This window comes from Camponotus vicinus, unplaced genomic scaffold (genome assembly GCF_025532165.1).
Source record: "Camponotus vicinus isolate PSW18456_S1 unplaced genomic scaffold, iyCamVici1.0 SCAF_12, whole genome shotgun sequence".
In the NCBI taxonomy this organism is placed as follows: domain Eukaryota; kingdom Metazoa; phylum Arthropoda; class Insecta; order Hymenoptera; family Formicidae; genus Camponotus; species Camponotus vicinus.
In genome coordinates, this window is record NW_028141948.1 from 9395912 (window position 1) to 9422184 (window position 26273).

At 34.5% G+C, this 26273-nt stretch overlaps 1 protein-coding gene, 1 long non-coding RNA gene and 5 other non-coding genes across 7 annotated transcripts; 3 read left to right on the forward strand and 4 right to left on the reverse strand.

Moving 5' to 3' along the window:
• Positions 1 to 70: 70 nt before the first annotated feature.
• Positions 71 to 22129, reverse strand: Vmat (Vesicular monoamine transporter). The gene is made up of 12 exons (XM_083084378.1): positions 21888 to 22129; positions 11339 to 11481; positions 9645 to 9875; positions 9177 to 9330; positions 8688 to 8830; positions 7955 to 8137; positions 7642 to 7743; positions 7385 to 7559; positions 7094 to 7145; positions 6607 to 6790; positions 6097 to 6230; positions 71 to 6014 (listed from the first exon to the last, which is right to left on the reverse strand). Exons 2-12 carry the CDS (start codon positions 11451 to 11453, stop codon positions 5946 to 5948), a joined length of 1542 nt encoding a protein of 513 aa, XP_082940504.1. The 5' UTR covers positions 11454 to 11481; positions 21888 to 22129; the 3' UTR covers positions 71 to 5945.
• On the forward strand, positions 6359 to 6429 carry Trnag-gcc (transfer RNA glycine (anticodon GCC)). The gene has a single exon. It is a non-coding gene; the product is annotated as a tRNA-Gly (tRNA).
• Trnak-uuu (transfer RNA lysine (anticodon UUU)) lies at positions 7199 to 7271 on the reverse strand. Its single transcript has one exon. It is a non-coding gene; the product is annotated as a tRNA-Lys (tRNA).
• On the forward strand, positions 8216 to 8286 carry Trnag-gcc (transfer RNA glycine (anticodon GCC)). Its single transcript has one exon. It is a non-coding gene; the product is annotated as a tRNA-Gly (tRNA).
• On the reverse strand, positions 8500 to 8570 carry Trnag-gcc (transfer RNA glycine (anticodon GCC)). Its single transcript has one exon. It is a non-coding gene; the product is annotated as a tRNA-Gly (tRNA).
• Positions 10137 to 10208, forward strand: Trnaa-cgc (transfer RNA alanine (anticodon CGC)). Its single transcript has one exon. It is a non-coding gene; the product is annotated as a tRNA-Ala (tRNA).
• A 1635-nt stretch (positions 22130 to 23764) lies between the features above and the next one.
• On the reverse strand, positions 23765 to 25265 carry LOC145962850 (uncharacterized). Its single transcript, XR_014436004.1, has 2 exons — positions 24733 to 25265; positions 23765 to 24250 (listed from the first exon to the last, which is right to left on the reverse strand). It is a non-coding gene; the product is annotated as an uncharacterized LOC145962850 (long non-coding RNA).
• Positions 25266 to 26273: the final 1008 nt, after the last annotated feature.

The following is a 26273-nucleotide window of genomic DNA, read 5'->3' on the forward strand; positions in this document are numbered from 1 at the left end:
ATGTGTTTATTTGTGCAACAGATTTAATGAGCATTAAATAAAAAATGATAATCATTGAAGAAAGATATAGTTTAGAGATCATTCAGCTTATATTTATTCGACACAACATATCTTCTCATATACACATAAACACACATTAGACACATAGACGTCAGAATAAACATTAAATAGTTTACAACGAGTTTGTTACTGTGTTCTATCGTGAATACTTTCACTATTATTAATTCGTACGATCCACAAATAATATATCTCGGGATCATTTTTATTCTGTTATCCTCTTAACACTTATATAGAAGTCGTTTGGTTGTAATAGCGTCACAAGCATCAACAATTCAAATACAACCTTACAGGGAAATTCGATTGGCGATTTTTGGGGCCGGCGTTGGTGTTATTTTAATATGTAAAAATATATAAATAAATATGCGGTCCCCCCTTTCTCTCCCCATCCCCCTTTTATTTATTAATCAGCCTTCTTTATTCAAGAAGAAGAGTAGTCATACACGAGTATCTTTCCTGATTTCAACCGCACAATCATAATACCACTTAAACGTAAGAAATACTCTCTATAAGATGAGACTCATCGTTAAATCTCCTCTTTTTTTTTATCTTGATTATTACACAGGCATGAGAAAATCGGACCCATACACCAGCTTGTTAGATATCTACGATATAATGATACGACGTTAAATATAATAGGTACTTATAGGTACCTTATAGACTGTGACTTTACGATAAACGCGAGAGGCTGCTGCCGAAACTTATAATATAACAATAATACATAGACAAGCGTCGTCCAATACCTTCCTAACAAAGAAATTCGTCGTTATATAATCGAGATTCAAACTGGCGCGAACCTATCGATTTCGTTATTTAACAATCATCATCGTCGATCGATATTCGCCAAATATTCGTCGTTTGCCATTCGACAGAAACAACGATCGATCGGTCCTTCGTATCGAATGCGGGGAAGGTTTTGCACTTTTTCATTGCTTATTGTCTGTTCACAATAGCAGCCGCCAACGAATAGTTCGCTAATTCGCTTTTTTTTTCTTTTAACACACCCAATACGGAAGCATCGTTGTGGACGATGGCAATCGAATAACGCACGACGATACTTGCAGCTTGATTGACGCACGTGTCCCTACGCAATTTTATCCTCTTACATGGCCATTCGTTACGCGCATACTTTGGAAAAAATATGTGAATTAAAAGAAATTGATGAGAATTTATTATATTGAATTCAAACGTTGCAAAGTTTCGCATTTTCAAGATTAAAATCAGTTTAAGATGATTAAAATTAAGAATAGAATTTTCCCTTCTCGTTCTTTTCAATACATTAATTATTGTTTTGTATCTCTTTATGCTTCACAAGTAGTCAAATATAATTTTTAATTTTTTCTTTCGTAAAATAAATTATTATTATTAAATGTGACGTCAATATTATAAAATAAAAGGAAGTTTATTATAATATATATATATGTGTGTGTGTGTTTACTTATTATTATACATGTAATTATTTAATTAAGAGAAATGTGTAAAGGAAAAATGGTCTATATTCATTGGCCCATATTCTGAATCCTCTTTTATCGATAAAAGTGCCTCTAAAAGTGGCATATAAGCCTTCTGATTGGCTACAGGCCGCTTTTAGGAGCACTTTTATCGATAAAAGAGGATTCAGAATATGGGCCATTGAGTAGAATTGGAAGTTTAAAATGAAGAATACGAAAAATAAATCCAATCAATATTTTTTAATTCGACTATTTTTCGCAAAAACTATTCGCATGGCAGAATTGACAGCCATGACTACGAATTTTACCGTACCTTCCGCGATGGCAAAGTAGCGGTCAATTATGGTCACGAATCATTTGTCAGGTAACAGTTATGTGTGCGACTGGTATCGTATACGTTATTTTGCATTTGCCGGAAACACGTGTTGCGCTACCGACATCGCAGTCGATCCGAGCGACACGTGCTTTACAGATTTCTTTCCTTACGATTTGCTTCGATTAACACAGTCACGTTGATTGCATCTGCAATTCGTACAATAGACCCCGGCCGCCGCCGGCCGAGTCGATATAGACTGAATAGTTACACGAGATTTACATTTAAATAATCGCGGTGTCGCGTATACTTCCTCCAATAAGAAACAACTCCTATACAAAGTCTGCTACTTTTTCGACGTATAACAATTCATTCAAGAATGCTGTTTCTTTCTGAATCGGAGGTTCTTTGCGTTATTGAGAGAATAATTTCCTGTTAATCTCTTACGTTCGAATTAGAAATCTGTTGCAACCAATAATATAACAACGATAGTACTTTCAACAACAATTCGCCAACTGAAATTATTATCGATAAAGTTATTAAGCGATTAAATTAGATCAAAAGAATTTGTCGCGTACAAGTTTTTTTTTATTTATTTAGTTATGCTTTAAATATATAAAATTATTGATAGTAAAAAATTTATCTTTTTTTGCGCTAAATTATTTTTTTGTCGAAAATTATGTCATTTACATAATACAATTATTCTATCTTAGATTGAACTCTGGTAAGGTGTATAATTATCTATCAATTCCAACGCAAGAGATTAAAACTAGTACAACCATATAACTGTAATATAAATATAGATATTCTTCCTATGCTCAAGTTTCAACAAAAATAAAAAGAATTTCCAAATAAAATTCGAGATATTCCGTTTTTAACATTAATTTAAAGAAGAAAATATTTTAACAATACATGTGAGCACAAATAATTCCTTCCATATCTATAAATTTGATTTAAATATAACGGAAGTATATCTCTCCATACAAATATATAGCTTCATATATACATATATGTGTAGATATTGCGTAGGAGAGTAAATCGAAAATGAGGATAAATCCACCGAAGTTATAGGGAATCGGTGTTACAACATCCTTTTTAAGGTATCTCAGCGGCGACAACGTTACTTTTACTATATTTACAGTATTTAGAGAAAGATTGAAATATATTGTGCGATATATAGTGTGTTATGCAATATAGTACAATAGTTTAAAATCACGCAATAACATTGAATCATTGAGTAAACGATAGTAGAGTATTATACTCATCGATACTACTATTATTATTGAAGCAAGAATAATAATAATAGTAATATATGGCGCACAACGAAATATTTATAATACCAAATATTTATAATTAAAACAAGAGAATGCAATTAATTAAGAAAAAATTAGATTTAATATTGACACGCGCGCACGGCTCGAAAAATCGTCAGAATTTCGAGATTCGCATACCTTTTTTATCTCTATTTTTCTCAATTTTCTTGCACTCATCTCCTGTGTTTTGCGCCTTCTCTTTATATAGATTCTCATAGACATTTTTAAGTATATATGTATATCGCGACGAAGCGAGCGTTGGCAAAGAATTCACGAATCGAATTGACTCGCGTTTCGTACCGGGAGTAGGTGGGCAAAAATTTCTCTTACGCACCTTGTGTAATCGGAATCCGCGGTGGAAAGCTGTAGTGAATTGCCATTAATCACCTAATATCGCTCTTTCCTCTATCGTGCCTTTAGGACCCTGCTTATTTGTCGTCTAGCTATACGAGTAAGATTTTTGACAAGATATATCAAATGCCGGAACATGTCACGACATTTTAATGGAAACTCTATAATTCTCTTCATTACGTCTATATCTTTCTACATTTTTCTATATAATTCTATAATAAAATTTCTGCTCTCGCAGCGTTTTAACACTGTTCAACGCTTTTTAGCATTACGCTCACAATTAGAAATGATTGAATGAGTCCAGGTAATAAGCAAACGCGCTATGGTCTAATCACAAATTTATTTACGTGCGACTATGTCAACAATCGCTGTCTTGAGAGCGCATCTCACGAGTTTAGTAGCTTAGGATCTCAACAAGTATTATATATACTCTATGCTCACCGCCATATATAAGATACTTGATCGTATACACGAATAATATAGTAATGAGATGCCGATAGGTAATAAATACACGACAATTTTTCAATAACATTTACATGAAGATACACAGATATAGACACGTATAGATTTTGTATATATATGGTAGATATAGTACGTTTAATACGGAGATAATACGTTGCTACGCTAGTCTCTATATTGCTTCTACGAACGTTCTATTTTCTCACGGGGTCCAGTCGGCGGATCTTACCGTCTTTCCAATTGTTAAACAAATAAATCGTCACAACTAGAGTTTCCCGCGGCGAATCCTCATAGAGTTTATCATATAATTCGCAAATTCCGCCAACGCTTCATACTCGGTCTCTATTCTATTCTATTCTACTCCATTCTTTTTCTCTCTCGCTCTCGCTCGCTCTCTCTCTCTCTCTCTCTCTCTCTGTCTCTCTTTCTCTCTCTGCATTCTTTATTTAATTTAAGTACTATTTTCTATCGCGACAAATCCCGCAGAATTCTCTATATATTCTTTCTAGCATGCATTGAAATGGGAAAACAGAAATTAATCTCGAAGAATTTATCGAGAAGCGCCAGGATTTGCGACAAGCTCTCTCACGGCTTGACCCTTATCTCGGTTATGACGATAGGATCAACGAGTTTCGGTAAATCGTATGCACCAGGATACACGTTTCGCGCGAAATGTCACATGCTCTTTTTTCGCGACAAGAATATATTCGATTTCGAAATGTAGCCGCATTGTACGAAGAACACTTTAAAACACCCGACCGTCCTTTTCCGTTGGTTTCCCTGCAGCCATTCAGGGAAACCCAATCGGGCAGTTCTTCTTTGGTAAGAGTAAATTTTAATTTTGCAGTGATTCTTGTTACATCTCGAAAAAACGCGCTGGGCAATCGATATACCGATCACGCGATACCAGTTATCATACCTTTTCTCGTTTCGTTTACATCAATTCGATCAATCGTATTATAACTATATTACATATCTCTTGATTCTGTAACTTCGCGCATATCATACTTCCAATATATCTTCTCATGCACTTATTTTTACGACGAGTCTTATGTGGTATGCATATTGAATCTAAGCTTTTACATTTAAGAGTAACTTTTTCATCATGTGTCTGTTCTTTTTTTTATTTTATATATTTTATTTTTTTATTTTATATATATGTATTTTGTATATATGTATAAAATAAAAAAATATATATATCTTGAACACACATGTTTACTGAACATATCTTTTGCTATCGCACACTACGGCATAACGAATTTTTTAGCTTTTTCGCAATTTTTGCATTATCTTAGGCTTTAGCTCTATCATTATTTGTCTGTTACATACGATATACAATATGCTTTTTGTATACTTGACTAGATATCGAGATATCGATGATGCAGAATACACAGAAGTACATTTCACAACAAATTCACTCTCATTACGCCTAATCTCGGAATTATGAGAACGCGAAATCTCCCGTGGATTCTCGGACATTTATAGCGTGATCTGTTTATAGATTGTATATATATATATATATATATATATATATATATATTATTTTTATAAATACCAAGTGTGGTGTTGTGCGACTTTCTCAAATCTATCTTTAAGCGAGATCATTAATCTTTTTCTCCGAAAATGTTGTCCATCTATTAGGAAAACTTTATCCGATTATAAATAATTTTACAGTATGTTTGCCAAATATTATCGAGTGCATGTCAACAATTGCGTTTATTGTCGATGTTTGTAGCTTATTATCATTTATTGGAATAAGTTTAAATATTTCGAACAAGAAATACGATAATAAAAAAGAAGAATAATTATCTCTCAATCATCAACAATTTTTGGGGAAATATTTTTAAAGATATATATATAAAAATTAATAATATATATAAATATAGATAATACGAAAACAATTTTTCTCTCTTACCATATGTTTGGAAAAGGAGAAGAGACAACTTACTCATTCCGAAAATAAAATAACTGATCATGTTGAAAACGTTTAGAATCACTGTTTTATTGGTCCTCTTCCTCGTTCTGATAGGTGACATATCGCACAGACGATTTTTCGCCAATTATCAACGACTATAATTTGATAGAATTCAAAATTAACGACAAGTTCGATGAAATAATATTTTCTTTATAAAAGCACGTAATATAATATTACCTCTTTTTCTTCTTTGTTTGGCGGCGCCCTTAGGAAATACATAAGGGGCGCGTAAATGAAATTTAAAATGGCTATACCAAAAAGCATCCACTCGAAACCAATAGTGTTGACCAAAGTTCCACTCAATGCGGGACCTGCAACAAAATAATATTTAATTATTTAGTGACAAATTTTTTTCTTAGAAGTCTTTTATGTCTTGTTATCCAATTTGGAGGATACTATTGATCCTGTTAATCAAATAAGATCTCAAGGCTTTACAGAAGCATCGGTGGTTCAGTGGTAGAATGCTCGCCTGCCACGCGGGCGGCCCGGGTTCGATTCCCGGCCGATGCAGTTGTTTTTTTTTTTTTCAATTTTTGTATCATTAAAGGTATACAAACACATATTTTTTGTAGCATTAATGCTACGTAAGATTTATCTTATATCAGTAACGTATATATCTTATTAGCGTTTGTTTTTCAAATAAATAAAAGTGAAATGAAAACGGAAATCGAGTATGTATGTACACACCTATAGCAAAGCCTAAACAAAATGCCACGTCTCCAATAGCGTAAACGCTTCCATAAACAGCGGTGTGCCTTATGTCCACCAGATATCCCAGCTGAGGCATCATTGAGCTATCCACCATGCCAATTGCGAATCCCAGACCCGCATTCGGTACGATCAGATGATTGATATTCTTCGCCAATGGAATCTGAAAACAGAAATTAAGTAATCTGTGGCAAGAGACCAGGTAACTTTAGATTCAATAAACCACGATTCAAACAGAGCTATTATTCGTTATCGAAACTCTTTATAATTGATTGATATATAATTAATATATGTTTGCAATATTAAATAATTTGCAATATAATATATATATTATATATTATATAATTTATAATTTTGTGATTAATTCTTCAGACTTTCTTAATAAAAAATAAATAATCAATCACAGCAATGATACAAGTGAACAGTATTTCATATTTTTTCAGTAAAATAAGTATAGTTTACTTACACACATCAAACAAATACCAATAACAACTAGTCCTATCAGAGAGGCTAACCACCTGTAATAAGCGCATAATGTAAACATTTTAAGTCATCTTACAAAAAGATATCTCGCCCGAACAGGGACTCGAACCCTGGACCCTCAGATTAAAAGTCTGATGCTCTACCGACTGAGCTATCCGGGCGATATATCTACTATATTTAACGATTATTATTATTATTATATATTTTTCGCATTTGAGGAAACAAAAACTTCTCGTTGATTTTCGGGGTTTTTGATAATTTCGATCAAACTGACCTGCCCATCTTATGTCCAAGCGGACCGAAAAGATTCGTTCCGATCAAGTAACTAATGCTCGCTGGTAAAAACGTGGCTCCCTGTTTCCAGCGGCTCGCGCTCATCGTGTCCATCATCCAAATTGGTAGACTCGGTTCCAACATAGCGATGCCCATATTTGCGAATGTTATTGCGCCTACAACATCGACAATTGTATACTTTTTTGTTCAAGATATCAGTCACTTATATTTTGTATTTGGTGAGAGATTTTTTCCTACCAGCTGCCAAAATAATATAAGGATCAGTGATGAGAGACTTTAACGATGGTGGTTTCGTTTCTGTGTACACGACAGATGGTTGAAGCATCAAAAGCTGTAACACTGAAAAGTTGTACAAAAAATTATATAATTTATAAATAATTACACTGTATTATACAAGCTTTAAATTACTTTTTTAAGTAAATTTTTTAAGTTATGTTCTATCTTGTTGAAAAAATGTTGAATTAGAAAATCTAGTTAAAGTTTAAAAAATAATTTAAATTAATGCAATATGCATAATAAGTATTGCAAGCGCAATTAATTATTTACTCACGTCCATCACCAAGGGCTAATGCGGAAAGTACTAAGAATGGGGCAGATTTGCCTACAAATTCGTACATTACTCCGCCAAAGGGGGGGCCGATAAGGACGCCGAGAGCAAGTCCACCCAATGCGATACCCATTGCGTTACCACGTTCTTTATCGTCCTGATACCTCTCCGCTAACATACCCATACCTGAGAGAAAGTTGAGTAGCGTAAAGTATTACAAGCGTATTACATGTATTCATGTAAATTTTACACCGGGTTGTAACAGCATCGGTGGTTCAGTGGTAGAATGCTCGCCTGCCACGCGGGCGGCCCGGGTTCGATTCCCGGCCGATGCAATCTTTTTACAAATTTCATTTTTTTTTTGGTAATCAACGTAATGTAACTACTGGATACGCTGTTCACTGACAGCTTTGATCTCTATCAGGTGTCAAAATTTTGCTGAATCTCTTCAAGTATAATGAAGTTTATGTGTTTATTTCAAAAAGATCAAAATGAAAGGATTGTAATGAAAATTTTGGAAAATGATTGGAGACAAAAAAATATCTCTTTGCATCGGCCGGGAATCGAACCCGGGCCGCCCGCGTGGCAGGCGAGCATTCTACCACTGAACCACCGATGCTTGTACAAAATTACGTGAAATAATTCTAACACACACAGCAGTTTTCAACATTATTTAATAATGTTGTTATTTCGTAATATTGAGTCTATATGAACGAATAGGAAAATTAATCTTTACCGGAAACGCTGGAACATGACGAACCGATACCCTGAAGAGCTCGCGCTAGAAAAAGTATGCTATAGCTCCGTCCGAAAGCAAAAATCAACGTGGATAGGAACATGATAATAAATCCGGTAAACATAGGTATGCTGTATCCGATTCTGAAAAATAATAGATTATTAAATATACTTGTAATATATTTTATTTACATTTAATAGCTCTCTAAAGCTCTTTTAATTATATTAGATTAAAACGAGAGATTTGTTAAATTTTACTTTAAATAAAATTATTAATTTGAATTTATTTGTAAAGAGCGATTTAGAAAACTGTTTACCGTGTAGAAAAAATGCTTCGGATGATAATTATTTTAATTTATAACAATTATTCTTCAAACTACATACGTATAATTTTATTTCAAAACTTTATTTATAACTTTATTTTTTAATTATTTTTTATCAATCTAAAATATTCCGAGTAAAAAAAATCACGTAAAGATGCAATGCTCACTTGTGAGTTAATGGCCCGACTATGGGATTAGCTAACAATTGAACAAAAGCTTTAGAAGCGAACATCATTCCCACTGCCACGGTCTCTTCTAGTAATTCCCGATGTCTTTGTTCCTTTTCCGTCTCTAACGATGTAAGATTGGCTACAGTAACTTCTAAAATGAAACAGATTAGTAAAGTATTCATTTTGTTGAGCGCGTCGAAAGATTTTAGGTGAATGGAAATGTCTTCATCTTCCGTTATTCCTTTCTCTTTCCTTCTAAAAATGCGATATCATTTTCTATATTTTTCTAATGCATTGAATCAATATATGTAGTCTTAATATAATCGATATGATTCACTTAAAGCATCTGCGATGGAGCAGATTAAAAATAAATTCACAAGAAGTTTATTTTGATATACATTTTTTTGAGATAAAATAAAATTTTTTATTTGAATAATTGAGTCAATAATGCGACTAAGCATTTACCCGATATATCCATAGAAGGAGTAGTAACGTGTAGAAATTCCAATTGAGGGAAAGCCGATATATTTGGAGCACAAGGACATTTTGGCGTTGTTGTTTTTATCGTTGTTGTTGTTGTTGTTGTCGGTGACGCGGTGGTAGAAGTAGTTTGACGAGAAGCGCTTCCTTCCAGATGTTCGCTTAATGTTGCATTGGGGTGTTTGATGTCATAAAGAAATTCCGGTATTATTGGAACTGTAAAAATTCATACAGGCAAATTAAACTTCGTATAAAGTAGCTTTCAATATTATCTATAAAATGAATTATTATTTAGAAAATGAAAAAGTTATAACGGAAAAATTAATAAATTATATAAAAAAAACTTCACTAAGATTAGATATAATTCAATTGTATAAAAGCATATTATCCTTTTTATTTTATATAATAAAAAATTTAGTGAGAGATAGAAGAGCTCGCCACGTCTCTAAAGCGTATTTAAGACGTATCTTGTTAACCGGGGGTGTAACTCAGTGGTAGAGTGTCTGCTTCGCATGCTGAAAGTCCTGGGTTCAAATCCCAGCACCTCCAACCCTGTTTTTTTTTCTTTTTTTTTTGATGACACTTTCCTATAAATTGTGTTTTGGAAATGGTAATCAAAATTTTTTAATAATTTTAAAAGAATCGAAAATTATTTATTTATATATAATACGATATAAGAAAGCATGTGTGAAGGATAATAGATTTATCAAAATGTAAAAATATATGCATTTTATTAATAGAATTTTTATACAATGATTAAAAGTGGATTTCGCGATTTGCTCGACGAGCGAGACGACATTCGTGAATATTTGTACGAAACGATCACGATCTATATATGATGTTACATAAATGCATGACCACTTATCCGGATTGGTGGCACGATACATGAAAGTCCATACGTTCCGTCGACATTTCGCGGACTGGTACGATAAACGCGAACGTTTTCTGAATTAAACATAAGATCACGCGACCAAGAAAAGTGGTGTCCGTCGATAGGATTCAAGAGGACTAAAAGCAGCGTTAAAAACGAGTGAAAAAAAACCAAGTTAATCATATGATAATATGGAAGCATTAAATGCATGAATAACAAAATGTTTTTCTGTTTCCTTCTCTTTTTACCACTCGTTATCAATTATTCTGTACGGTATATTTACACATCTGCAACTGTAGTATTATCAATTTTAAACGAATAGTTTATATATTAATCGTGATAATTTCAGTAGAATATTTCTCTATTATGATTTACTTGTTTCTGAAATTCTAGTCTATCTTACAATGGACCACGTGGTTAAGAGAAAGTGATGAAGTTAATAAGTCTCGGTACTTGACCTACTGGAATTTAAAGCTATAAAGAGGCAGCTTCGAAGCCTAACTAAAGAAGAAGTTGCCAGAAAAGGTGATAGAAATCAGCTTATAAGTTTGTACTCTTACAATACTCAATCAGTAAAATTAAAGACTAATAAAAAGTTCGTCAATACAGCTGCTGTAGAATCAGCTGACTGTGACAGAATAAATATGTTATACAAATTTTCTTATCTAAGTTTAAGTTCTTACAGAAAAAGAAATTGACATACTGTTTAATTGATCAACAATACTGTATGCTATACATTAATATCAAAGATACATTAAAGATCCTCATAATTAATTAATGTCGATACGACGTAAACAAAGCTACTCACCTACAGTTGTTAGCAACATATTATCCAATAGCAGCGCGATGGCGACGATGACGAGAACGAGCTTTCGAGATTGTCGGCATCGTTGCAACCAACTGCTCCATTCTCCACCTCCCATTCTCGAATTTTATCCTTCCGTTGATGTTCTGCAACATTAGCAGATGACGGAAAATGTAAAATAATATGTGATAGAATTTCGTTAGAGTTCGCTGCATCCCTTACATCGATTCTATTTTCGATAGAAATCGAAGTGGGTAAATAGAAATTACGGGAAATCAATGAGAGAAAGAGAGAGAAATCCTGAAATTTTCTCTCTCTAGGTGATTCGACGAAACGTCCTTTCACGAAGATGAACAATCGACTCCCGTATTGCGTTGACACTTTAGCGCGTACATCCCGTGAAGACTTTTTTCCATTAAGTTTTCGTTAAACTAACTACACTTGTCGATCTCCTTCGAAGAAGCAAAGCTCGACAAGTGTATCTTATCAGACATTTCGCAGACACTAATTTCGTATAAATAGTACAGTATCAAAAGAAATGTTTCTTTGGGAAATTACTACATTTATTGAAAAGATTATAGAAAAGATTATTTATTGCTAAAATAATTGCACATATAAAAAAAAATCTTTTCTCGAAAATGCAACATTAATCAAAAAAAGGCACAACATAATATTTTTTTATACTTTATAACATAATAATTTAAACTTATACGTTGACACCGAAAAAGAGGAACAATACATTCTCCTTATTCAGTGCTATTGCCTAAATCATAAGCAATATTCTAGAATAAAATCGAGTTGCTTTCCGTTGGAAGAAGTCTTGAACGGACGGAAATAGGTCTGAATGCCGGAAAAGGCGCATCTGCCTTAACAGAGGATAAAATCGTCTTCGCGCTGAAAACTGTCAATTGTGGAAAGTGGTCAAAATTACGATCTACTCCTTCGCAATTTCCTCTGTCAAATTGCTCGAATCGCATTTCGCTCACCTTTTATATTACATTTGAAACACTCTGTTACATATTTTTACATGACTTTTTCGTGCACGTGTGAATAACATTTACTTATTTCATTTATTATTTAATTATTGCCTTGTGAAATATAATGGACAGATTTCATAAAAATCTTTATATAAAGTTAAAAAAAACACGTATTATTTAATTCATGTAGTATTTAATTATTGCCTTGTGAAATATATATAACGGATAGATTTCATAAAAATCTTTATATAAAGTTAAAAAAAAACAATATAAAAAATAACTTTATAGGTATATTCTAAATGAACAATATGTAATTTTAAGAAATTTCTCTTTAACGTAAATTTTTTTCTCTTCATAATGTATAACATTTATACGACGATTGTGAGAACAGCAGTCTTAATTGTCAAAGTTTTTCAGAATGCTCGCTTCCGTTTCGTCTCGCTGGAACGACTCGCTATCGACTCGACGTTCGTTTAGCGCAATACAATTAACCGCATTAATTACAGGCTTTTAATAGTACCTCCACCGCCCTGCCGTTCCGCGCGCGCGATGCCCGCTTCTCTTTTATTCGTAATAACTCGGTTACCCCACGCTTTTAGCCCACCTAATTTTCACGCTCGGCCTTTGAAAAGGCAAGCATCAAAGGCTATTGCAGACTCTCGGCACTGTCTCGCGCGCTCACGCTACTTTACCCTATTTTTATTAAGAAAAGTCGCTGTAAGGCGATTTGAAACGCTATTTTGATGCATTATATCTCTACCAGACACGTCTCTTTTCTCATTTAAAAGTTGGAGATGACTCAACGTATATCTCTCTCTCTCTCGACACACCTTTACCGATAATCGCATTTCTCAAAGCGAAAAGAATCATCAGGTAATAAGACCGATGAGCGCATCCCCACATGTCCGATTTTTACGAGGTACGCGTACGAAAAGAGATCGGGGCGCTTGGTACCGCAAGATAAGGGGGTGGTTAAGTGCCGATACCGCCGTGAAGACGGACGCACGCACGCATACGTATAGAATGGTCACGGGGAGGTCGGGGGAGGGGGAGGCTTATACATCTCCGCTGCTGACGAAGTCGAAGATTGATAGAGTGGAAGGCTGGGGGAGGGGACAGGAAGGGGAGAGGAAGGACAGGCGGATGGAGAATTGGTACGAAGGCAAAAAGAGAGCGGGGAAGCAATCAGCATTTTCCTGAAAGCCAACTCCCCGAGGACCGCGCATTATTCTCAGAAAAGATCGCTTCCACTCGTGCCACTTATAAGCTCCGCTACCATCCGCCATATCTATCGACTCCCCCTCCGATTCCACCCCCAATCTTCGTCCCACGTTCCCTTATCTTCTTGGTAATTACAACGAAGAATGACCGCAGGACTGGTCCTGTTTGTGCGGAGCTTTCCACGACTGGGATGATGTTGAGCGTAAACCGGCTATTCCCATCGAGAGAACGTCGATCGATCTACATCATTGCACTTTCCATTCCTAAGGAAATCCCCTTTCTTCATGACCACCCGCCGATTTGTCGCCTGTCTTGCTCCTGTTGCGAGGCGCGCGATGGATGTGCTTGCTTCTTTAAAGCGCGATACACTTACGCCTTCTTTCTCTTTTTACTTGGTCACCGGTTGCTAGAAATCAAGGGACTAGGAGGAGAGGATATCTTCATTCTGACAACTTAATAAAAATTAATTTTATATATCCGTGAGAAAAAAAGCACATGATATACGATGTAATAAATCTTTTATTATATTTTTTATCTTTTACCTTTTCTAAAGATATTTAATATCCTAAAAGTACTTGATATTTAATAAATTTGATAATCTCATATCCGAAATACGAGGATTGAATTTTGGAGACTCGATACGAAATACGTTCATGTGTAAAGTCAATAGTACAGACACTGGAGACTCGAACGGGTGGGATTCTGGAGAGGCGGTTGACGAGCGATGCGAGTCATTGAAAGGGTTTGACGGGGTGACGGTTTTGCGATTGACAGCTTCTCGGTAACGACGCTTGATGAAGTGGTCGCGGGGTTCTGCCGACTCATCTCGAGGCTCGTTATGTCAACTCGCGTGTGCGTCATTGATATAGGGTAACAACACCTAGGTGTCGGTGTTACCCTGATTACGCTATCGCGTACACGAAATCAGCCGGCCAAAGTTTTCGTCGTTTGAGTTAATAGAAAAATCGTGTCGGCCGTCAGTGCGTGAATTTATTGTAAAACGTGACCACTCTTTACGTGGCCGACGATTTCCGCGCGAACTACGCGACGGGATTTTTCATACAATAAAGGAAATAGAAAGTCCTGTCGTTCTCCGGAGTAACACGCTTCGGAAGTGAACTTATTTCCGCGCGACTGGTTAATCAAAGGGGAATTTTTTATTACATTCTCATCGTTGCGGAATCTTAGTGTACATTAATGAAAATTAACTTTATCGCATACATTGATTGTTAATTAATACTAGTAATTACCGAGAGAGACATGCAATATATTAAAAAGTTTCTTATTTAAATAATGTATGCTCGATAATTTTTTAATGTATATTCGTTAATTAATAATTTAGCAGATTTTTTTATATATATTTGTCGACTTTAAAAATATTGTTAAAGACAACCAATATAAATTGTTTGAAATAACATATAATTATTCGATATTTAATAATTATTCATATGTGCAATTAATAGAAATTTATATACGATAATTTATTTAATATATATATAATATAAAAAAATTTCTTATTTAATTAATGTATGCTCGCTAATTTTTTAATGTATATTCGTTAATTAATAATTTAACAGATTTTTTATATATACTTGTCGACTTTAAAAATATTTATTAAAGACAATCAATATTGAAAAATATATAAATTGTTTGAAATAATCATGATATTAATCGATCTTTAATAATTATTCCTATGTGCAATTAATAGAAATTTCCATGCAATAATTTATTTAATATATATAATATTTTCGTGCACCGATTTATTCCTTCATGTAAAGTTGCTGCATTTCATTGTATATTTTCATAATTATTATTATATTATTCAATTCTGATACTAATTGTAGGTATTGAGTTGTGATGCTTATAGGTACAATGACAACTATAGTTAAAGATGAGAACTGGAAGGGAAGCAGCCCTTTAATCAATTTCTCTCGCTATTCCATAGACAAAGTTACAGTCCGCGTAGGGTTAGTTCCTACTTTAAGAACCAATTAGTTCTGGTTGTTACGTCTCACTATACCGGGTGTATCGTCTCTATCTTTCAATTTTGCTTTATTGACAGATATTTTGATAAACTTGATTTTCGATCTTCCTTCACTTAATGCGATATTATTATCTATAAAATATTTTCTATCTCCATATTTTTGATAACATTCTGATTATCTAATATTAACTAATGTTGAATAATATAAAAAATTTTCAACACTGTATTTCTATTAAAAATATCACTATATCATATTGAAAAAAGTATTATATAAATCCAAACCAGCTCACTCTTTTAAAAGTATACTGAAAAAAAATTCTGAGTAAACCTGGGAGATGCATTACTAAACGAAAAATTCTGGGTAAACCTGTGAGATGCATTAACTAAATGCATTCAGTGCAGCAATAAAGTAATATTGGTTCATTATACGAAATTTCTACGAAAAAAGAAAGTAGCCAAGAATATAGTCGATCAATTACGAGAATAAGACAAAGGTTCTCTATCGATACGTTTAATAATGCATCTCATAGGTTTATCCAGAATTTTTTTTCAGTGCAGTAATGGAGTAATTTTGGTTCATTATATGATGAAATTTCTACGAGAAAAAGAAAGTAGCCAAGAATATAGTCGATTAATTACGAGAATAAGACAAAGGTTCTCTATCGATAAGAGGCTTTGAAAGGGAAAGACAATGGTGAGATGTGAATAGAGAGGGATGCAGATAGCTTAAAGAGCAAACTGTTGCTTTGCCTCTCAACAAGTAGGTCAACGACCGAACTACCGAATGGAGATTTTGATATCTTCAATGTTTCTTATAAGTGCAATGCGAAATACAATCTTTTCGCATCCAATCGACACATTTTCTTTCTCGGAAAAATAAAATTCTCCAATATCATTAAAAGTTATCATTTCCAGCTCTCATAATCTATCGTTCCAAATAGCATAACGTTTATTGATTGTTTAGAATATAAAATATTATTTTTAGCTCTTATGAAAGTTGCTACTAAGGTTGCCTCGAGTGCTCGTATCAAATTTTTTACACGCCACGCGATAATCCCATTATTATGCTCTCTTTGTCGTGTATCACTGACATTTTATCGTAACCCGAAGCAATTATGCCGAAGACGGTGCTGGCTCCTCTCTTTGCCGCGCGATATTGCATGATAAGCGAATTACGTCTCGTCGCGAAATCATGTTACCTCCGTATAAAATCACTGTGTTACGAAGTTTCGCCGTCGCCGTCGGTCCGATCGTACGGCAGTATGGTCCCGATTCAGGAATATATCTCGAACTTTGTGCACAAAATTAACTCGAGTATATTAACGCGGATCTGTCCTCATGGAACATGACAATATGGACAAACGATTTTACGACGCTCGATATTTCCCCGTTATTCATTAATGCCCATATTTTGAATTATGATTCACTTACGTCATTATATCGCGGCGAATTGAATTTGTTCCGACATGTTAGGCAGAGTGTATCGAAAATTACATGCACATTTTTTAATAACGTAATTCCACGCACGTCTCGGCAAATTGTAACAATAACATCATCTGTCAATTAAAGACAGACATGCAAATGAGTTATTGTAAGGTGGGATTGTTAAGTAAAGACATATACGATATATTTTATACAGGATGCTTTAGAAAAAAGAAAGTTTTTCTTGCATTATTCATACCGTAACCGAAATGAAAAATGGATCTCAATGTAAATTTTATTTTCGGGTTTTAATTAAATTATAAAATTAAACACGTAAACTTTAAACGTATCAATGGATAAGAAAATTATATAATATTATTTTAATATTATTTTAAAATACTTTAACACAGATTTAAGCTAAAATTAAATTGATGTGAAAAATTAAGCAATTCTGGATGATGCGAGAAGTGTCAAATTTCTATAAAGGATTATTTAAATTTAAAGAATCAAAAGAAATTTCTAAGACATTCTATATAATTATTATACTAGATATTGTGCATATTCAATAAGATTAAACGTTTATATCTTTTGTATCTTGATGTATCTATTTTAATTTTGATATTTTTTGGAATAATTGCCAATCACTGTATTTTATTGCAGCAATAAAAAAGTATCTAAAAAATAATATATGCATTTAAACACAATAATGTCACTTTATGTTTTAGAAATAAAAGCGTTGTTATACATTTAAATTTCATATATACTATTGCATTATTTTGTTAGCGATATCTGAATAATGTAATCGCATTTTACTTGAACATAGAATTTTCGTAAAAATTTTAATTTTCTTTCTCTCTCTCCTTTAATATAGAAGAAAATTTAATATAAATAAATCTTAATATGAAAATAAGTCGTCAGATAATTTCACATAAATAGATTTTATTATAAAATGCCAAAATTAATCTATTCTGTACTTTGGCTGATTATCGCTGGCAAAACGAAGAATTGCAGATTAAAGCAAAAAAAATCGAGCTCATAATCGGCTCAATGAGAGAACCCAATTTATCGTCTACGACTCTACTTATGACGATATATGAGATTTCTTACGTTTCAAATAAAAACCACTTTTACAAATTGGACACGCTTCTCATGCATTTTTAACGCTGCTATTTTTCGCACAACTTTTAATAAAGAAACAATCAAACTGTTCAATCTAACCGATTGGAATAAATTGTCCGACGTATTTCTGCCATTCAATGGAATGGTTATCCAGAAAAAATTCAAATACCGACACCATATTCTTTTCGTAAAGAATATATATTTTTTTGCATTCTAGAGAGCTTGCAGTATTATCATGTATTATTTCTTTTTAAGATAACATTCGCGTTAAAATATTCAACAAAAAGAAAAAAAGAAAGTTCTTTTTTTTTTTTAATTAATCGTCAATATCTTGGAAATCTTCTGGATTAATGAAAAACGTGCATGAAAGTGAAAGAAAGGATCTCGCTTCATAGATAAATTTCAATTTAGTTGTTCACAAAATTAAAGGCGATTCGGTAATACGTAATGTATTGCGTTTTTTCCGCTACGTGTCGAAATGCGTCTATGAGGAAGGAATCGGATGTAAATCAAACTCAGATAGCCGTGAAACGAGACTTTAGACGAGACGAGGTCAGAGACGGAATCCTCTGGAAATAAAATTACGTCTTCGATCGTGCGTAAATGAATTTACCGCTATTCCGTCTATCGCTTCTTTCTTGACAAGTCCCTGCCTAATCAGATAAATCGCGAATAATTCAGTATATGATGCGTTTGCTTTATTGCTATATAGTTATTTAAGAATATGAAATATAAAATTATATATATATATATATATATATATATATATATATATATATATAATTTTATATGTATATTAGATAGATGTATGTTATAATTTTTAAATATTATTAAAAATATCTTGCAATTTTTTAATTTAATTTTCTCAAAAATGGAAAGTTTCAAATAAAAAGGACTTTATTTTATTTTTTTCTTCCAAAAGCAAAGTTACATCTCTTTTTAATTCGATCACTTTAAATGTTTACATATGTAATATTTCAAATCTTTATCTTTATGATTTTTAAAGATTATATGAATTTTTACGTAACTTAGCAAAACATCTAATCATAATTTACTTAAATTTAATACACCGAGATGTTATATTAAATTAATATAAGATATATTTGATGGCGATTAACTTCCATTCTTCCAGCGGAAACAAAAAAATAGTCGCATTAAAAGCAAAAAAGTCAATGGCTGTATCGACGATGTATTTCCTATTCAATTAACGAATTGTCAAGAGAAAGAATTATTAGAAAAAAAAACTGGGAGCAATTAAAAACCAGAAAAAATCTCACAGAGTGTTCCTCGGTTACCGGTCTTGTCGATCCGGTAATCGCATTAGGGACAGTAATTACGACACCGCCCGTAGTAACATGAAACCCGTAGGTCGGGTAAAGTACTGGACAGGGTTATGCAGATTGCTTTATAACCTTGTTACCGATCACTCTATTAACCTTACGAGGTTGCAATCCCAACCCTCCTACTGGCTGTTCCTGTTTCAGCCAGGCGACAACGAGAGACGCGATGAGGGTATCGTCTTTTCGTCTCTCGAGTCTGCGACGTTCAACCCTTATGATTCTCCGAGGCTTCCTATTTTATTTGCTTTAAATCGTCACCCTCGAAAAATAAATTTCACGATTTACGACAAATAGGTAGGATTGTTAGCGCGTTGTTTAACGATGAGAGAAATGGCGATTGCTATCAGGGATTGGATGTTCAATTTCGAACTTGAACGCGTCGAGAAGATATAGAAGATTTTCCGACGAAATGGCAGAGTTGGAGAAACAACTGCCTCTGGGAAAATGATTCTTACTCCCGGTAATTTGCGCGAGAATCCGTACCTTTGCAATTCACCCTTCGCCGACCCTCTCGATTCGACTGCGCTTTGACGCGAACTCACCGAGAAAGATCAGTGCGAGAGACTGCAGATGACACGTGGAAATGAGGGCATTTGTTCTATGGCCGCGGATCACGATCAGGAAATCCGGTATTACGTGACTAAGGGACAGTAGAAGTGCTCCGGACACCTCGGTAACGAGTCTGAAGACTCCGCAAACGAATCTGACAGGTAAATAATACTGCCTAACACGTTGATGTAGTGGTCATAGATGACCGATGCTATTGACGTGTATCTCATCAATTTACGTATAAATCAGGTGCGATCTATAATTTTCTATTATTCTTCTTGAAAGTCATGGACTTTAAATGGACTTTATTGATCAAAAATCAGCTGACACACAACTAAAAATGAACATACTATATAATTTCATGATATTCTTATATAATGTATCTATAATATTATTCATTTTAATTATATATTCTCATTAATTCGTATATTTCACAAGAAATTCTTCAATATGCATTCTTTCAATATGTATTCTTCTTTTGTTTTAAATAAAAAAAGAAATTTAAAGATTTTGTAGAAATAAATTTATTAAAAATCAAATTTTATTCATTCAACCTGCGAAAATTATTAATTATATATGTAGATAAATTAGCATGTTATTAATAACTTATGATCGAACTTATGGCACAGTGCCATTATATAAAACATTTATTAATTACAATCGGTCAACAAAATATCTATGTTTTAATTAGTAATTTGTATATTCATTCATTTAGATGTATTATATTTGTTAAGTGACTTAAACACAATTAATTATTAATTAATATTTAACAAAAATTACTCTTACATGGCCATTTAAATCCTTACCGTTTTAAGTAAGATAGATGATGCAAATCTATTTGCAATAGAGGGAGCAATTATTATCAATAAAGATCTTTTTAATTTTAACGCCTCAAAGATTAGAAAAATCCAAGATTTCGTAACTTTTTTTCCGCGCGAAAATCTTTAATTTTCTTACATCCAGTGTGTTAAAGGATAGTAATTCTTTCGTGCTTGCTAGCGCGTTACGTTAAGTGATAAAGCGACGCGTCGACGGTTATACTGAATCGAGCGAAAGAATACTTCATCCAATAAATCGCGGCATAAACCGTAAATCGCGGCATCGTATATGTCATGATTAAATCTACTCTGGTACAGATGGTTTGCGTCGCGCGAGAGGAAATAGACACGAAAAAAAGAAATATGTCAAACAAATAAATGAAATTATTTTCAAACACCATCGTCCAATCGTTTCATTTGTCAAGAGACAAAAGTCTTTGTTTTGTTACATTTTTTTAGCGTTGTCAATAATTTCAGAGGGGGACACAAACATCTGTCTCCGATTTTACTCGAGAGAAGTAATATAAGGATTCTATATATTATTTTTTTTATCGATATATAATCTCGAGTTTGTCAATTCTACGAAAAAATACGTGTACATATATGTGTTTGATAAGCAACTATATTGTATAATATTTTGGTCTTTTATCACAAAAGATGTTAAAAGTGACATTCACGAGCATGCAAATTAATCTTAAATTATTTTTTAATACAAAAGGCCAATAATTATTCTCGATCATGCGTTTTCAATTTTAAGTCAAATTATTATACTTGATCTTTTATTATTATTTTTTTTGGATTGTAACAATTTTTTGCGTCCTACTCCAATGCTTGTGGTGATTATTGGCCTTTTGTATTAAAAAATTATTTATGATTATTATCATTTATACCACATTATACATATATGTATTTTTTTAATTTGTTAATTTTAAATTAACTAACCTCTAATCTCATGTTATCGAAAACCTAATCCTCGATTCTTCCGATAATAAACCTCTATAGAATTTTTAATAATATTTAATAAATATTTTTGTGATAGCTACTTTTCCGAGAGAACACTCTGTACATGTTCCGCACATTTATTCTATTTCGACTGTATTTGCTATATACTTGTTTACTCACCGGTGTCGCTCGGTCCTGCCGGTGGAGCGAGCGTTCTCCGATCCTGAATCGCTATCGTTGCTAGCCGTCGAGGTCGCGGCCCGGCTGACGAGGCTGAGGAGTGATGGGGCACCCCGATGGTAATTGTACGGACGATCGAGAGCGATAAGGGCGCATCTCACCTCGTTCGTGCCGGCCTGGAGCCGTCGCTCTCTCTGCCTACCACCGTCTGCGTCTCCCGTGCTTCTTCGATGTCCTCTTCTTGATCCATGAAAAGATCCAGAAGCCCCCAGCCACCGGCAGGGCGCATGGTCACTGCGTGCTTTTCGCCCCTTCGCGTCCCTTCCCCCCTCTCCACCTTCCTTTTCCCTCCCACCACTCGCGTTCTGTATATACATCTCTCTTACACACATGCGCGTACAATACAAAGAGCGTGTCACCCGCCCATTCGCACCCACGCGAACACGCATAACGTTCTCTTCTCGTGCTCTCTTTTTTAGGAGAGATCTCCCTGTTTTTTATTCTCCTCTTTGACCAAAATAATAACTGAATTTACGTATATTCATCTTGTGTCCTTGTAGCCTGTTGTTTTTCATGTTCACTCTCCACTCCAGTCAGTGTGAGCGAGATCCTCTCCTTCGCGCGAACATTATTCTGGTCATTCGTCTCCCTCCATCGAGGCGACTGTCGACGCCCCCCCGAGCTATTGTCTCTATATCATCCACTCTCTCTCCACCTCTTTTTAAATCTGTCAGTTTTCAATGGAATTGACATTACCTATATGCAGCTTTCCATTCTTTCCTCTTTTCGTATCAGTATGGACCATGGATTCGACTTTATAGCCGTTACTTCGTCATCGAAGTGATTTACGATGCTGCGTGAAAATAATTTTTAAAATAACTCGCTTTCTCCCCTTGTCAAAGATATAACGAATTGAAATCCCCCGACAAACGCTTAATAATTTCAAATGTGAACTTATTCTCAAGCTTTGTCGAGTACAACGCGAATCGAGATCGATTCGAAAGCTTGTAAAAAAAATGGAAACTTATAATTTTAATCTCAATCGAATATGCCAACGTAATTAAGATTCCCCCCTCGACTTTAACCGTCTGCGAATGGCGCAAACTACGCGGAATTTACTTCGAGGCTACAAAGGAATGCGAAGATCGCGAAGAATTCTCTATATGAATCCTCAACGCCTCTTCACAGGCGCTTTATTAAAACGACTATTATCATACATTCCAGAAACAAAGATAGCGCCGATATATTCCCATCGTTATTGCGTCGCATATATTTTAATTGAATAAAGCCTTCAGCGATCTTAATTATTATAAAACGGAACGAATGTCCTTCCCGAGTGTTGCGATTGTTGAGGCAGGCAAATAAACGAGTCATTTTCCCTTCGCGAGAAGGGGTTCTCCGGAAAGTCGTTCTCGTTTGCCACCTGTGGAGTCGAACGAGAAAGCAATATAGAAATTCCAGGCAGGAAGCGGGTTCACTTGTTGATTTTAGGAAACTCCGGGGAAAACACACGAGGTGCAACTTGTTGCTAAAGGAACCGCCGCTAATCGGTTTTGGCCACGCGGTTTTACACACGAATAGATGGATAATTAACAGGGAGATGAGGGAATCTAGAGATACCTTCGAGATTATTAAATAAATGGAGAATAACGAGAGCATTCCAAGGGTTAGGTTCCAAGGGAAAGTGGATTTGAAATTGCCTAGGGTCAGCTTCATCAGCAATCTTGGCTAATTATTTCTAATTAATGATTCTAGGCTAACGCGGACAACTTGATTATTTATCGTTAATTATGATCCTTCGATAAATATCCTTTCGATATGACATATTATAATACGACTAATAATAAGCATAAGTAAAAGAGATAATATTTTTTAAATTCATTTAGATATTATTTTTATTGCTTATTTTTACATTTATTTTTTTTATTAGTGAATATATATATATGTGAGAGAAAATGAAACATGCGTTTACATTGTAAAATACGTTATATGATTTTTTAATACCAAAAAGAGCTTGTGTACTTGCCAGTTTAAAAAAAAATTATAGCCCCCCTAGGAGTTTATTCTACTTTGGGGTTTATTGACTTGATAATCTTGAAAAATCGAGACTTGATTTTACTTATTTTAATAGGACTTCATTATTACGATCTACAATTTCACAATTAATGATGACGAGGAGCAAACGACGATGTTCCTTACTCGTAACTGTTTTTTCATAACTACATTTTGTCGATGGTAAAAGTTGCGTAACACTGTCAAAAATTTTTTGGAGAGGCACGAAATAATAAAACTAGGTAGATTTTTTCGTCGACTTGAATCAATCTTGTGACTGAATATTATAATCGGCTATCACTCGGTAAAATCTATATAATAGAAAGTAAAAAAAGTTAAATTAGTCTTATATTATATAATATAATATTAAATTAATCTTATAGAGATCTTAATATAATTATATTAAAATCTTAATATATAATTACATAACATTAAATGTTTAATACAAAATCTGTCCCAAATATATTAGTATAGGCGTTAAAAGAACTTTTTAAATTAATAAAATTCGCAAATTAAAAACCTATAAAATTTCGCATATTTTAAATCCATTAAATCCATCAATTTTTACAAAATGCAGGCGTATTAATTATTGATAATTTCCGATAACTGGCGGGGTAAAATGTACGAGCGTCATCGCGCACAATAGGTGCCAAATAATGCATTGTGCGGAAATTGAGGAGCTGCGAAAGACTTGTCTCCTCGAGATCTACGTATATAGAGGGCGAGAAAACGCGTAATTGAATGATGCACAACTCGGCTGCTCGATGAATAGAATTCAATGAGTCGACACTACCTGCAAATATACATGGGGACGTCGCGAGTTACGATCCGGACTCGGTGTGTCTCTCACCCCGAAGATCTTCGTCGGGAAGACAGTCAACGCGTCTTGTCGCGAATTTAATTCCCGCGACGAGACAGAGCGAAACTGGTCGGGTGGTTTCGTCCGCTCAAATATATTTCCTTCGTCGTCCATTTTAAAAAATCTCTGTCTCACTCATCGAGTCCTGTCGTGCATCGTCAGAAGTCGTGTTGAAGAGATACGCCCAAAAGAAAATTAGAATATGGAAACGTCTCGCAGGGAACATCGTCGTTGCACTCCTCGAGATGCTCTCACGTAGAAATTATGACTTTATTCGAAGGGGGCAGGGGCCCCGCTTAATTTGCTTCAGCCACATTGCGATTTTTTCGAGACAGTTTGCCTAATCGAGCGACGTTGCTCGTGGCAACTGGCGATCGATTTCGAAATACGTGCTATTTCGCGAGAAGCTTTAACCGTTCAATCGCGTCATCCCGCAAAATCATTAACTCTCCATCATGCTCCCTCTTCATCGGACAAGAGAAATTAAACGCGATGCATCAACGCAATTAGACATAAAGCGTAGCGCGTGTGAAATTATACATTTTTAATCCTTTCAAGTCATTTTAAAAAAAAATAAATAATTACTAAACAATAACATTCTCTCAAGGATAATAAATTATTAGATGTTTAAATGTGTACGCTATTTCGTATAATTCTTCGTCATAGATGCTTTGAAAAGTATAATCAGTCAAGTTACAAATCATTTTAAGTGCTGCAATAATTTTTCTCAAGGATAATAAATTATTAGATGTTTAAATGTGTACGCTATTTCGTATAATTCTTCGTCATAGATGCTTTGAAAAGTATAATCAGTCAAGTTACAAATCATTTTAAGTGCTGCATAATTTTTTTTATTACACTGTAGGCTTTTGAACACATCACATTGGGAGAATCAATATTTCTTCGGAAAATAATTAATTATTTATCGGCAATTATTCGTGCGATTTAATCCGAAGAAAAAGAAAAGGATCGAAGCTCTTTTTTGGGTAAGAAAGAAATTCGTTTTGCACTCGATAGAGAGAAAGAGAGAGAGAGAGACAAGCGCGCCGCGGATCGTAAATTTTAATTTTTCAAGCGATAACGGGATAGCACATCCCACGCGCTGATGTCGATCCTTCGCTGGTTGGCGCCGATGGATTTCATTAACTCGAAGAGACCGCGTTTCGTTCAACATCGAACGAACGATGGTATGCGAAGATGACAACGTGCGCTCTCGCACGGCCGGATATCGTCCTGGAAATCGTGGAATTTCTTTATTGTGCGCCACCGCATCGAGGGCTCCGGGTCTTCCTTAACCAGCCCTTCCTCCTCTCTCTTCTCTCGCCTGAGCTTTTCCCCTTTTCATACCTCTCTCGCCCTCGGTGCCCCATCATCTTGCCCGCCACTTTCTCGTACGAGACGATGCCGTCACCGGCAGATGTTGCTCTCAAGACGCGCCGCTATAATTAATACGGAAGCGAACGTTTTGCTGGAAA